This window comes from Teleopsis dalmanni, chromosome 2, assembly GCF_002237135.1.
Source record: "Teleopsis dalmanni isolate 2A chromosome 2, ASM223713v2, whole genome shotgun sequence".
NCBI lineage: Eukaryota > Metazoa > Arthropoda > Insecta > Diptera > Diopsidae > Teleopsis > Teleopsis dalmanni.
The window spans coordinates 49,912,602-49,924,231 of record NC_051847.1 but is presented as its reverse complement, the minus strand read 5'-3'; the positions used below and the strand labels follow the sequence as shown (position 1 = coordinate 49,924,231).

Sequence of the window (11,630 nt, the reverse complement as noted above, 5' to 3'; positions counted from 1 at the left end):
AAATTTTAAAAGATGTTTAATAAATAAATTCGAAAACTTTTAACTACAAATAATAAATAAGTGCAATATATAAATATTTACATAAGTGCAGTGCAAAAAATCCCTAGGAAATTTCAATTAGCTTTACCGCAATTTGCTCGAACTCGCACACGGCCTTACTCAAAGTTACTATGAGTAGCTCGTGGAGCAGGCCTATAATATGACATATAATTTTCTTACACAAAAAGCGAACAAATTAAAGTGTATGAAATGATTCTAAATCACTTGTCATACAAATGTGCGTTGCCGCTTAAGTCTGTTGTATGCGACACTACACAAGTTTATTTATTAAATTTTAAATTGTTTGATTTATTAAAATAGAAAAAGCAGAAAAATGTCAGAACCTAGTACTACCGAAAGTGTGCTAAAGACTGCAATGACTTACATTTGTGGTGGTAAGTACAATGTGTATTCTTTGATCGGCCTAAATTCTCAAAACTTTTACTCTCGTGTTTCTTAGAATGTCATCACGAAAATGAAATGCGTCCTAGAGATCCAATTCGTTGCCGAGAATGTGGCTACCGTATTATGTACAAGAAACGCACTAAGAGATGTAAGTATTATTCAGTTATTAGTTCATAATTTTAACCTGTTAAAATGTGATTTATAAAGTAAACGAGAGCTCTTGAATTATTAAGTTTGGATTTTTAAGAGGCTTTATTGTTTTTAATCCAATGTAATACCATAAAAGTACTTCATATAATAAAATTATAGTTTCATCAGATGTTGAAAGTGTGCATTTACAAGTATGTTTACTACAATGAACTAAGCTTAAAAATTCCACATGTGTGATCCTACCCCATTCTTTAAATGATCTAGTTTATTACAGGTAAAATACTCCCAGAAATATAGTTTTAGGATCATTTCATATTTATTACTTTTCGTATTTGACACACAATCTAATAAACATATTTCTTTAGAATCTATTTATATATATGAAACTCGCTGTTTTTCGACCGTACCCACTGGGGTCGTGGGTACTTATACCACATAGCCTAAATATAGGCTATAACAATCGTACTTAGGATTATGTTATTAGAGTGTTTCGGGCACAGCATGAGTAAAATTGTTGTTGTTTTTAATGCAAATTATAAAATTGAGATTGAAAAACAATATGTCGGTTCCAATTTCGGCGGGCTATTTTTGCATCAGCAGTTAAGAGAAACAGTATTGTTCAGTAATAAATTTCAGAATTTGCGCTTTTTAGGAGCAAATTACTACAATTTTAATACGTTTTGGAGAAAAAATTGCAGTAAGCAATACAGTCTATTTTATAAACTGCTAATAAGCACTTTCCGATGTGACAGTCTACATAATATGCATTTTCGTCATAGCCCGAAAGAGCTAATTTTACGTGCCCGAGACAGTCTACATAATATGGCCCTTACAGTTCACTACTACCGTCTGATCACCATTATTCCAGAATCGATCAATATACCCCTAATATCAAATTATCTACTTATTGAGAAACACTGATGTAAAGGCATAAAATTGTATGGCTGTCGTAGTTATAATTATCGCAGTATCGTCATTCTATTGATTAAACTCGTTCCAATATAACACACTTAAATTACATGCGTTTATGAGCTTATAAAAAAAATCTTAAATAATTTTATGTTTTTAAAACAAATATATTTTATTTCTTTTCAGTGGTTGTATTTGATGCTCGTTAAATATAGCTGTTAACTGGCCTTATAATGGATGTTTATATATTTAAAGTAAAAATAGTTTAAGAGTACCATATACACATAATAAATATTCTGTAAATGATAAACCTTTGTTTTTTTTCATTAATTATTTTCAAACTGCCACAAAAATAAATCATTATTATTATTATTGTAAGGGGATGTGGCACTGTGACCATCGAGTCTATTGTGTCCCTTTGTAGGCCTAGAGTAGGTCTTTAAACCTTAATAAATCATACTACAAATTAATTTTTTTTTAAATTTATATTTATTTTAAATATTTAGAAATATTTATTAAACTAAAACACACTTCCACAATATATTTTTTTTATATTCATTAATTTTATTTTTTAATGTAACGCATTGAATAATAATAGCGTTTATTACCATATTATTATCAAATTAGATGATAATCCATTAATCGTTTTTAATTTAAATATACATGCATTTTTAAAGTTTTCATCCAAAAATTTAATTTAACATTTTGTTTTGCAAAAACAAATAATAAATATACTAAAATTACTTTTTCACGATATAATTTTGTGGTTTTGTATTTTTGTTTTTTTTTTTTTTTCATTTTTCAGTCAAATTTGATTATTGTGGATTTTTTAACTTCGTATTTATTTTTCTAATTATCAATTAATTCTTTTAGTAGGTATACCTTATGCTGCTTGGGCTGTATATATGTGTATTTTTTTTTATCAGTTATATTTATTAAATTAAACATATAAATAATAAAAAGTTTACTATAATAATAAAAGTATAAAATTTTAAATACAATATCATAAAGTAAAATCATTAAAATTATAGAGAATGTTTTGATTATAATCTTATCTACTACAAACGTAATATTTGAACATATATTATTTTACACATAATAGTAATGATACAATTATTTAAATTTTAATGAATTTAAATCAAATGTAATACTTATATAGTAATGAAGAATGGCAATCAATATTTAAATTCTAAATAAAACTCATTAAATCATATATGTATATTAAATTAAAGCTTGGATATATAGTATATAAATGTAGATATAAATAATTATGAGATTATAACGAAACGAGGGTGGATTTTGAACCTAATTTCTATGTCGTTTAAAATTTTTTAAAATAATTTACATTCCTACTTTTGTCTTTTCAATTTAAATAAAATCAAACTTCAGGTACATCACAACTTAAAATTTAATTAAAATATATAAAATAAATGCAATATCAAATTTGAAATACAATATATAAAATGGCAAGAAAAATTGAATTTTATTTAATACAAAATTATTTGCCTTTAATAAAAATTCATATTTGCTTAATGTTTTAATAAGCAAAAAATATCAAATTTAAATATCAACTAATATAAAAAATTTTTATATCAATAAATATAGTCAAATGTTTTTAAAATTTAAACTAGTAAAATATAAAATAATTCTCGATGGATATTTCAGCTTAGGTTTCATTAAGTGATTTGCTACAAACGAAAATTTAGGAAGATTTATTATTTTCTTTTTTTTTTGTTTTTGATATAAATCGCAATTAATGAGTTCAAATCTACGAAATTCAACAATTGAAATTAAAATAAATATATAAATAAATTCGTGTAATATCAAAATACTCTCAACTTATTTAATATTTATAATTCACTATAATTTGTCGCCGACTTCTTCACTTGATTCTTTCTTTGGACCACAGCACTGTGAGCGCGTTTATAGTGCAAACTCAAATGGATTTTGTGCTTACATACTTCACCGCACAAACCGCAATTTTTTGGTTGACTCCGATGTCTCCACATTCGATGCAAAGCCAGTGTACCTTTTGTGTGGTAGCTAAACATCATTGATTGCCAGCGTTTTGTTTTGGTGCAGATAGCACAGCGAAGCTTCCGATTAACCATACGACTTAAGTATTTATCACGCAGCATTGATACGACCGCTTCTGGTGTAAGTCGTATCTTTTTTGGTTGAGCTTGTTTACGAGATGAGCGTTTATCATGCAAAGAAGAAGAAGAGCTAGATGAGCTTGCTGCCAGATTGATGACAGCATCATTTTGTTCTTGAGGTTGAGGTGTTGGTTTTGGCGATGGCATCGATTTCTTGCTAAAATCCAGTGGTGTTGCTAGGTATTGTTGTTGGCTCGCTGCGTCAGCTAAAAGCGGTAGTAAGGTAGCAATTTGAGATAAGGATTTGCGTGGTGGTCGATTCCTTATTGAATTTGTGACTTGTTGTTTCTTTGGACTTTCTCTACGTTGTACTGGCATTTCCTGTTGATAACGTTTTAGTGGTGATTTAGGTTTATTATTTGAACGCACACTTATGGAAGTTTCACTAATGGTTGTCAGAGCTGGTATTGGTTTTTCTAATGTTTGCGTTATTGTTGGTGAAGTACGCGGTTGTTTAGGTGTTATCGTGAGTGTAATATCTTCTTTATTTTTCAGGTATTCGATATATTCTTCAGTTTCACTTAATAGACGTTTCTTTTTTGGCGATTGTTCTTGACTTTGTTGTGGTGTTGTAGTAGGTGTTGGCATAGCTGGAAACATAAGTGGTATCTCAGCGTAATACTTATTTATGATATCCTTAACATAGTTCTGAAAATGTGTACCCAATTTGTTAAGGTTTTGATAATCCATTGTAGATAGAAAAGATGCAGTATTGGAATTTTCTTTATCATCTCTACTCAGCAGATCAAGGCGATGTTCACGATTGTGACTGTTGTTGCTATTATTATTGTTATTCGTAATATTGACGGCATTTTTGTGATTTGCTTTAGTTTTACTTTGGTTACTGAAATTAGTATTTACGGGATATTTATATGCGGGAGGCGATTTAATAAGCTGCACTTTATTTTCTTGATCTTCATCATTATCGATCGTTTGATAGTGTTTACGCTTATTTTGGCTGCTTGCTGATTCATTTGTTGTATGTATTGTTGTCTCTTGCAAATCAAAATTTTGACTTAAAAATGCCGACATCGCCTTTCTCTGCTCAGTTTTTATTGCAACATTATTTTTACGCTCTTGTTGTTGTCGTTTTACTGGTGATATATCGTCATTTGACGTCGTCGATGAAGCGGACGATGGTGTATTTTCATCATCGATACCAGTGGAATGTTGTCGTTGACGCATACCATTCTGCGGTTGATAACCATGGATGCCACCATATTTTGAACGCTGTTGTTGTTGGTGTTGCTGTGGTTGAATCGCATAGCTGATGTTATTTGTATAGCTAAGGCTTTGTAATAGCGCAGCAGCTTCTTTTGTCGTCAATTGCGAAGGCAGTTTATTATTAAACAGGAGTTGATGATTAACTGGAATTTTCAACTCTTGCACGCCCCCCGCTTTATGAAAATCCTGAGCGACTGAAGCTGTATTACGACTAATGGCATCCATTTTTAAAAGACTGTTGAAAGAGAAAAAAAATGTTAATTTTAAATGTTTGAAAAAAACTGTATATATATGTTATAAAATATACTAAACAAATTATGACTTAAAAAAAAATTTTTTTAAACAATAAGTATAAATAATTTTGTCAATGTTTAAAATAATAATAATAAAACAATTACATTAAATAAATAATAATAATAACAAAATAATTACATTAATAAAATAGTAATAACAAATTAGTTATATTAATTAAAAAATTAATAATAATAAAATAAAATAATTGTAATAAAATAATTATTATTAGGAATGAGAGAGATGAGCTTAGTTTATGCGAGTCGGGCACTCACTTTCCGGGGCGCAGGATTGTGGTCAGTGAGTAGATAATCCCCTCTACCCCGGCACACAAAAAAAAAATAAAAATAAAATAATATTTATAAAAAAAAGTAATAATAAAATAATGGCTGTATGGTCAGCCAAAAATTTAATTAATTAAAATAATATAAAAAATAAAATTTTTGTTGTTGTAGTTCACTACTGTTCGAAAAACCTCTTTATAATAAAATAATTATATAAGTAACATAATAATGATAATATAATAATTAAATAAATAACATAATAATGGTAAAATAATAATAAATAATATACTGATAATAATGATATAAATAAAATACTAAGAACAAAAATACTAGTCGAAGGACCTTGATGTTTTTTATATAGCAATAGGAATGAACACAATTGGGAAGAAAATCAAAAAGAATAAAAATATTAATTAGTTAATATTAACATTAATTACTAATTAATGTTATTACCAACTAATTAATAAATGACAAAAGAACAAAAAGAACAATCATAAACAAAATAAAATTAATAAAATTTTTTTTAAGAAATTATTATCAATTTTATTGTAGGTACCGCGCATAGTCTTCTGGATCACTTCCGTCGGCCTCAAGATATTGAAATAAACGTTCGGAACCCCGTTTTTGTGCGGCTGCATTTGGCAGACCGCTTGTTAGTAAGTCGTGTGGTGGTATTAAAGACCCGTTGGCACTCAAACGCCAACCTACCATTGAAGTTGGATTTACAATAATTTCCTGTAGTGGACCACCTGTTATATTGCCATTACCATTATCATTTGTTGTAGTTGTTGTATAAATAGTAACAGAGCCGCCAGCATTGCCAACAGCATTGGTAGTTGTAGTCGTAGTGTTTCCAACACTATATTAATTTTCCAAATGATAAGTAGCAAAACAAGAAGCGTATATTTTATTTAATATTTTTTATCTAAATAATATTTCGATTTTCTTTATAAATATTTACCTAAAAGTTGTACTAGAATTCTGAAACGTATTTATTTGATTTTCTGTAACTAAGGTGTTGCCAATTGTACGTAATACATTTATATTGGCTGTAGAACTATTGTTAGTATTATTATTCGTATTATTACGTGAAGGTCTACTATCATGTGGACTGGTTTGCATTATAAAAAGAGTAGATAGATTATAAATATAATTGTTAATGTTTAAAAACTTTAATTACTATCATAATTATATTATTGGATTTATATCTAACATAAACTTTAATACATATTACTTAAATAGATAGATTTAATTGTGTTTACAGAAGTATCGATTATAAATTTTTAACTGGTTGAAATAAACTTATTTACTTACAAAAATACCGAAATAACTCATATGAGAGTTTTGAAAGAATGCACCTAAATGAATTACAAAACATACACTTGCGATGGTGTGGGAAGGAAAGAGAAGTTAAAAGAATATGTGAGAGAAGAGACAGATATAGGTAGATATAGGTAAATATCATAATTAATCCAGCCTTAAAGAAGGTATCTGAATGAATTAGAAAATTGAGAAGTAGAAATGACGTAAGATAGAAAGAGAAGTTAGAAGAATATGTAAAAGATAATATGTCGTAAAAATATGTACGGGCAGAGTACTAAACATCATATTAAATACATAGACTAATAGCAATTGCAACCCATATGGGAGGCTTAGAAATGGACACATCTCTTTCGACGGAAGGAGAGGTTGGAAGAATATACTTGACCTAAACCAAATAACGAGAAAGGTTTGGTAAAGTGCTGAAACTAACCTGGATCGATTTGAAAAAATCTTATTACCACAATGAGGTGGACCGCTCAAATTCGTCTTTATTTATCCTAAAACCCATTTTTTCCACTAGTCATTTATATGACAAGTTATAGTGGACGAGATTGAAGTCATTTGCCATTAAGAAACTGATTGAACCATCATAATAATGTGCTCAAAAAAGAATTTTGTTGTGTATTTTTAAATGTGAAATACTAAATGATAATATATATGTCAGGACACGGAGTGATAGATGTCATTACACAAAATCTTGTTACTGGAGATGAAGAAAACGCAATACGGAACAATATCATAAGGGACCAATAGCTCTTGAGACCTATGATTCCAAAAGAATAAATGAAATTCAGAATATATTCCGTTTCGAAAATATTTAGGGCTTTAAAGTATACTTCTATATTCATCTCAATAAATTATTAGAATTCAACGGAGCTCTTATTACAGTGGATCATCCAAGTGGCCACATACACCATTGAGTAAAAGTGCTTCAGACAGTCACTTAAGTGCTCGTGAATATTTTTTCCAATTTAAAAATTATAACTTCTGGTACAGTAAACACAATTAATTATCTGGATATTCTATGCGTATTATCTAACTATAATAGTAATAATGATATATTTAGGTTAAAAAAATAACTTTACTTACTGTACTTCATTGACATGGGCCTGAAACTCTTCCTGAGTATCAGCTAAAAAGGAACACTTGTTGCACGCACGCTTATTGTGTACCTTTAATACGTGCGTTGCTAAACGTTCGGAACGTGCTGCTTTATAATCACATAGCAGGCAAACAAAGGGTTTTGTGTGAGTATTCAAATGTCGTTTTAGACCCCACTTATCAGCACCGGTCCACGGACAATAACAGCAGGTGAAACGTTTCTCTCGTTTTGGTTTAACCAAACCACCACTGGCCATTGTGCCATCATCATTCTTTTCTTGTTTTAATTGTGGTAATGGTGCATCTGTTGCTGTAGCAACAGCTTCAATGGTCTCAGCAATACTAAGACTGGACGAAGTGGGTTGGCGTTGACCTTCAAGGAAAGCATTATCAATTTGCACATTTGTTGTTTGAAACAAATTTGGCTTCTGTTCTGTTTTAATTGTTGTTATTGTTACATTGCCACGTCCACCGGCATGATGATTTGAATTTGGTACATGCCGGCGGGTCTTATTGATGTCATACTGCATTTCACGATGCATACGTAAGAAGTGCTTCTTGACATGATCAGCACGATTGAATTGCTTAAGACAGGCGTAACACTGAAACGGTTTCTCATCTTTATGAATGTTTTCGTGACGAGTGTATAGATCTCGTCGATCGGTGGAATATGGACAATGAGTGCAGGCGTATCTTTTTTGTACTTGTATGCCATTGTTATTGACGTTAACGTTTTGTGAATTTTGTGACTTTTTACGATTGTTGCTCGTACTTCCTCCCGCATTTGTGCCACCAATATTATTGGCTGCATTGCTGATATTCGTTGATGTGTTGGCTGTTTGATTTTGATTGGTAACAACATTTACGATATTCGCTGATGGAGAAGTGCTTGTGTAGATAACCTCTGCGGTGGCGTTGACTGTGGCGGCATGATCATTACGATTTTTTCTACAATACAACAAATAAAAGGGAAATAATTTTAATAAAGTTCAAATGTAAAATATTTTGAAAGTATTGTATAAAATAATAATTCCTCTTTGAAGTACAATACAAAGATTGGATTTGTTCTTATGGTACATGCATGCATGCAGTGCCTTCGAATAAACGACTCTTTATACAAACTTTGTATCATTCGTGGTAACAACTAGATACAGTGCTACCTTTGAATGTTAGAATTTCTGCTACTAACTGTTAGTTGCAAAACTTTCTATTTTTGTATATTCACGTGTCTATATTTGCGGTTTGAGAGCAGCAGGCAGATGTTTTAAGTTCGTTATAAGACAAAGTGCAATTTGTACTGACAGTAGGAAATTTCATTGCATGTTTACTTACTTTGACTTTGGTGTTGTCGTTATTTGTTGTTGTTGTTGCTGATGCTGTTGTTGTTGCTGCTGCTGTTGTTGTTGTTGCTGCTGCTGTTGATGTTGTGTTGTTGTGAAACTTTGTAATTTTCCACCTGTAGTCCATTGTACAATTTGTGGTTGTTGCTGTTGTTGTTGTTCAGTACCAGCTGTTGTGCCATCAGTACTCCAACGCTGATGTTGATCGCCACCAGTTACAACAGTAACACTGGTATTTTGTTGTTGTTGCTGTTGTCCAGTAGCATTTGTAACAACTTTATTTATAGCCTGCGTACTCAAAATGGTACCAGTCGTGGCGAAACCATTTTGCATAAGCGCAGCCAAACCAAAAGCGGTGCTCAAATGATCTTCTGATTTGAAATTACCGCCTGTAGTGGCTACTACAACTGAACCTTCGGGTTGTTGTTGTATTACAACGTTACCCGTTTGTTGAGCAGCAGCTGCCACTACTGAAGTCGCTGCGGCAGCATTATGCTCGTATTCAATTGTTGGCGCCGAGGAACGATCGATTTGCTGTTTATTAAAAAACAAAAGAAAATAAATTTAAATAAAATAAAATAATTATAAATAAAGTCAAAGAAATACAATGCAATCATAGAGGGAATAATTTGAGAGGAAGAACTTTAATGCAAAAATGTGTTTCATTAACTTACCAAATTCGTAAATGAACGTTCTCCTTCGGGCGCTGTGGGCCCAGTAGTTGCCACCTGCGCAACCGGTGTGCCCAATGTATGCAAACCATTTCCGGTCTCTTCTCCATATAATTTTCTTGTGATTTCCTTAAACATATCTTCATATGCGGCCTCAACATTTGAGGACGGTATTAATGTTGCCATGGCTTAAAAAATACTCTTGCAATGTTGCTATAAATACGAACCGGTACAAACTGTAAAAAAAGAGAGAAAATAAATAAATAAACTGAAAACAAACTGAATTATTTTATTAAAACGCGAATGTAAGCAGTTTTTAATTTTATTTATTTTTGTTTCATTTTTATTTTTTTAATTTTTGCGCTGTTCGGATCGGAGCCGGGAGCGGTGGGGATCGTCGATCGTGCGGCATTGTGGAAGTGGCTAGCGACAGCTGAAACTATCAGTAGACATTTCGAGGAATCTGTTGACACATGACACTTTGTTTATTTTAGTTAACGAGGATGAGTCCGAAGCGGAGCGGTGGGTGGATGGTTAAACCTACGTTTGTCTTTTGACTGCATAACATGACATTAAGAAAGTCATGCACAAATACTTAAGTTTTTTTATACGTTTTTGGTGGGAACATATAAGAAACACAGCAATTTAATCGTTTCGCTTGCAATTTTAATAAAAATAAATAAAACTTTAAAAGGTTTTGAAAAACAAAATTACGCATTTAGAAAACAAACTATAGAAAATATGCCATTAGTTATCAATCGACTGATGTTAGTTTTAGATAACTAATATTACCTAATTGTGCCTTTTTTCTATAGTCAGCTTTGAGGTGTATAGGGTATCTCAGGGACAACCTTTTCTACGATTCTATGGTTAATTAAAATTCGGAAATCTGTTCTGTTTACGGAATCACTAGAATAAAAAAAAAACATCTACGGCTTTGTCTGTGACATATTAAAGAGGTTTTTTGGGATCAATAACTTTGTTTATGACGTATACAAGAGGTTTCTAAGAGATCCATAATAATACAAAAAGAGGTTAGTTACGGCTTGTCTGTGTGATATACAAGAGATTTTTGGAAGTCAACCTCCCTCTTACATATATCGAACCATTTTAAACTAGTTATAATAGACTTGTTTAAGTGTCTGAAACAATAATACTGCCAGCAAGAAGTATTAATTACACTCCCATCACTAATATTCATAATACTGACATTTCGAAAAGTCGAAATCTTTAAATACCTAGAAGTAAATCTAAGCATTACAACAAATCTCTACATTTGTATAAATTACGGATTGTAAACTGTTAACAGGATCTATTTTTCACAACTATATATTTTATTGTATGAATGTACATAATTCGTTTTTATTATCAAGCATTCACGACAACAATTCAGTAATAGTCGAAGTTATCTTGGATAACCTGTTAAATCATTTAATAAGTTAATATCAATGACAAACTGGCCAAGAAACATACTAGTCAGCTGCTTCAACTAAACTAATAGGCCACTGCTTACTAGGAAGACATGTTATAAGACCGGGTCTACCCTTTAATGAATGTTCGTAATCGTTGGCTACGAGAACTTTCAAGAAGTTCAGAGCCATTTCTCGTATTGACTTGGCATGGCTGGCATCCTGCAAAATTACAGATTTAGCTACATTTAGAGATTTTTCAGATGTTATTATTGTATATTTTACAAAAAATTTAACAATAAGTATTTTAATAAGTATTTATAAATAT

General features: G+C 31.0%; 2 protein-coding genes across 3 annotated transcripts; one reads left to right on the top strand and one right to left on the bottom strand.

Annotated features, from left to right (window-relative positions):
• The first annotated feature begins 270 nt into the window (after positions 1 to 270).
• On the top strand, positions 271 to 1,813 carry LOC119680717 (DNA-directed RNA polymerases I, II, and III subunit RPABC4-like). Its single transcript, XM_038093668.1, has 3 exons — positions 271 to 434; positions 500 to 592; positions 1,690 to 1,813. The coding sequence occupies exons 1-3, from the start codon at positions 374 to 376 to the stop codon at positions 1,710 to 1,712; spliced, it is 177 nt and encodes a 58-aa protein (XP_037949596.1). The 5' UTR covers positions 271 to 373; the 3' UTR covers positions 1,713 to 1,813.
• Positions 1,814 to 3,162: 1,349 nt separating this feature from the next.
• LOC119680673 (protein charlatan-like) lies at positions 3,163 to 10,125 on the bottom strand. 2 transcript variants are annotated; one of them, XM_038093608.1, is made up of 6 exons: positions 9,897 to 10,125; positions 9,215 to 9,756; positions 7,871 to 8,830; positions 6,420 to 6,569; positions 6,015 to 6,317; positions 3,163 to 5,118 (listed from the first exon to the last, which is right to left on the bottom strand). In XM_038093608.1, the coding sequence occupies exons 1-6, from the start codon at positions 10,077 to 10,079 to the stop codon at positions 3,354 to 3,356; spliced, it is 3,903 nt and encodes a 1,300-aa protein (XP_037949536.1). In that variant the 5' UTR covers positions 10,080 to 10,125; the 3' UTR covers positions 3,163 to 3,353. The 2 variants fall into 2 exon arrangements, with proteins under 2 accessions (XP_037949536.1, XP_037949537.1); XM_038093609.1 differs by lacking the exons at positions 6,015 to 6,317; positions 6,420 to 6,569.
• Between the last annotated feature and the right edge of the window lie 1,505 nt (positions 10,126 to 11,630).

Bases quoted from the DNA above. Each gene is read 5' to 3' on its own strand.
- LOC119680717 (XM_038093668.1), top strand. From the start codon at position 374: ATGTCAGAACCTAGTACTACCGAAAGTGTGCTAAAGACTGCAATGACT. The intron at 435-499 runs GTAAGTACAATG...CGTGTTTCTTAG, and splicing joins AATGACTTACATTTGTGGTG to AATGTCATCACGAAAATGAA. The intron at 593-1,689 runs GTAAGTATTATT...ATTTCTTTTCAG, and splicing joins CAAGAAACGCACTAAGAGAT to TGGTTGTATTTGATGCTCGT.
- LOC119680673 (XM_038093608.1), bottom strand. From the start codon at position 10,079: ATGGCAACATTAATACCGTCCTCAAATGTTGAGGCCGCATATGAAGAT. The intron at 9,757-9,896 runs GTAAGTTAATGA...TTTAATAAACAG, and splicing joins AACGTTCATTTACGAATTTG to CAAATCGATCGTTCCTCGGC. The intron at 6,570-7,870 runs GTAAGTAAAGTT...AATGCAAACCAG, and splicing joins GCCCATGTCAATGAAGTACA to TCCACATGATAGTAGACCTT.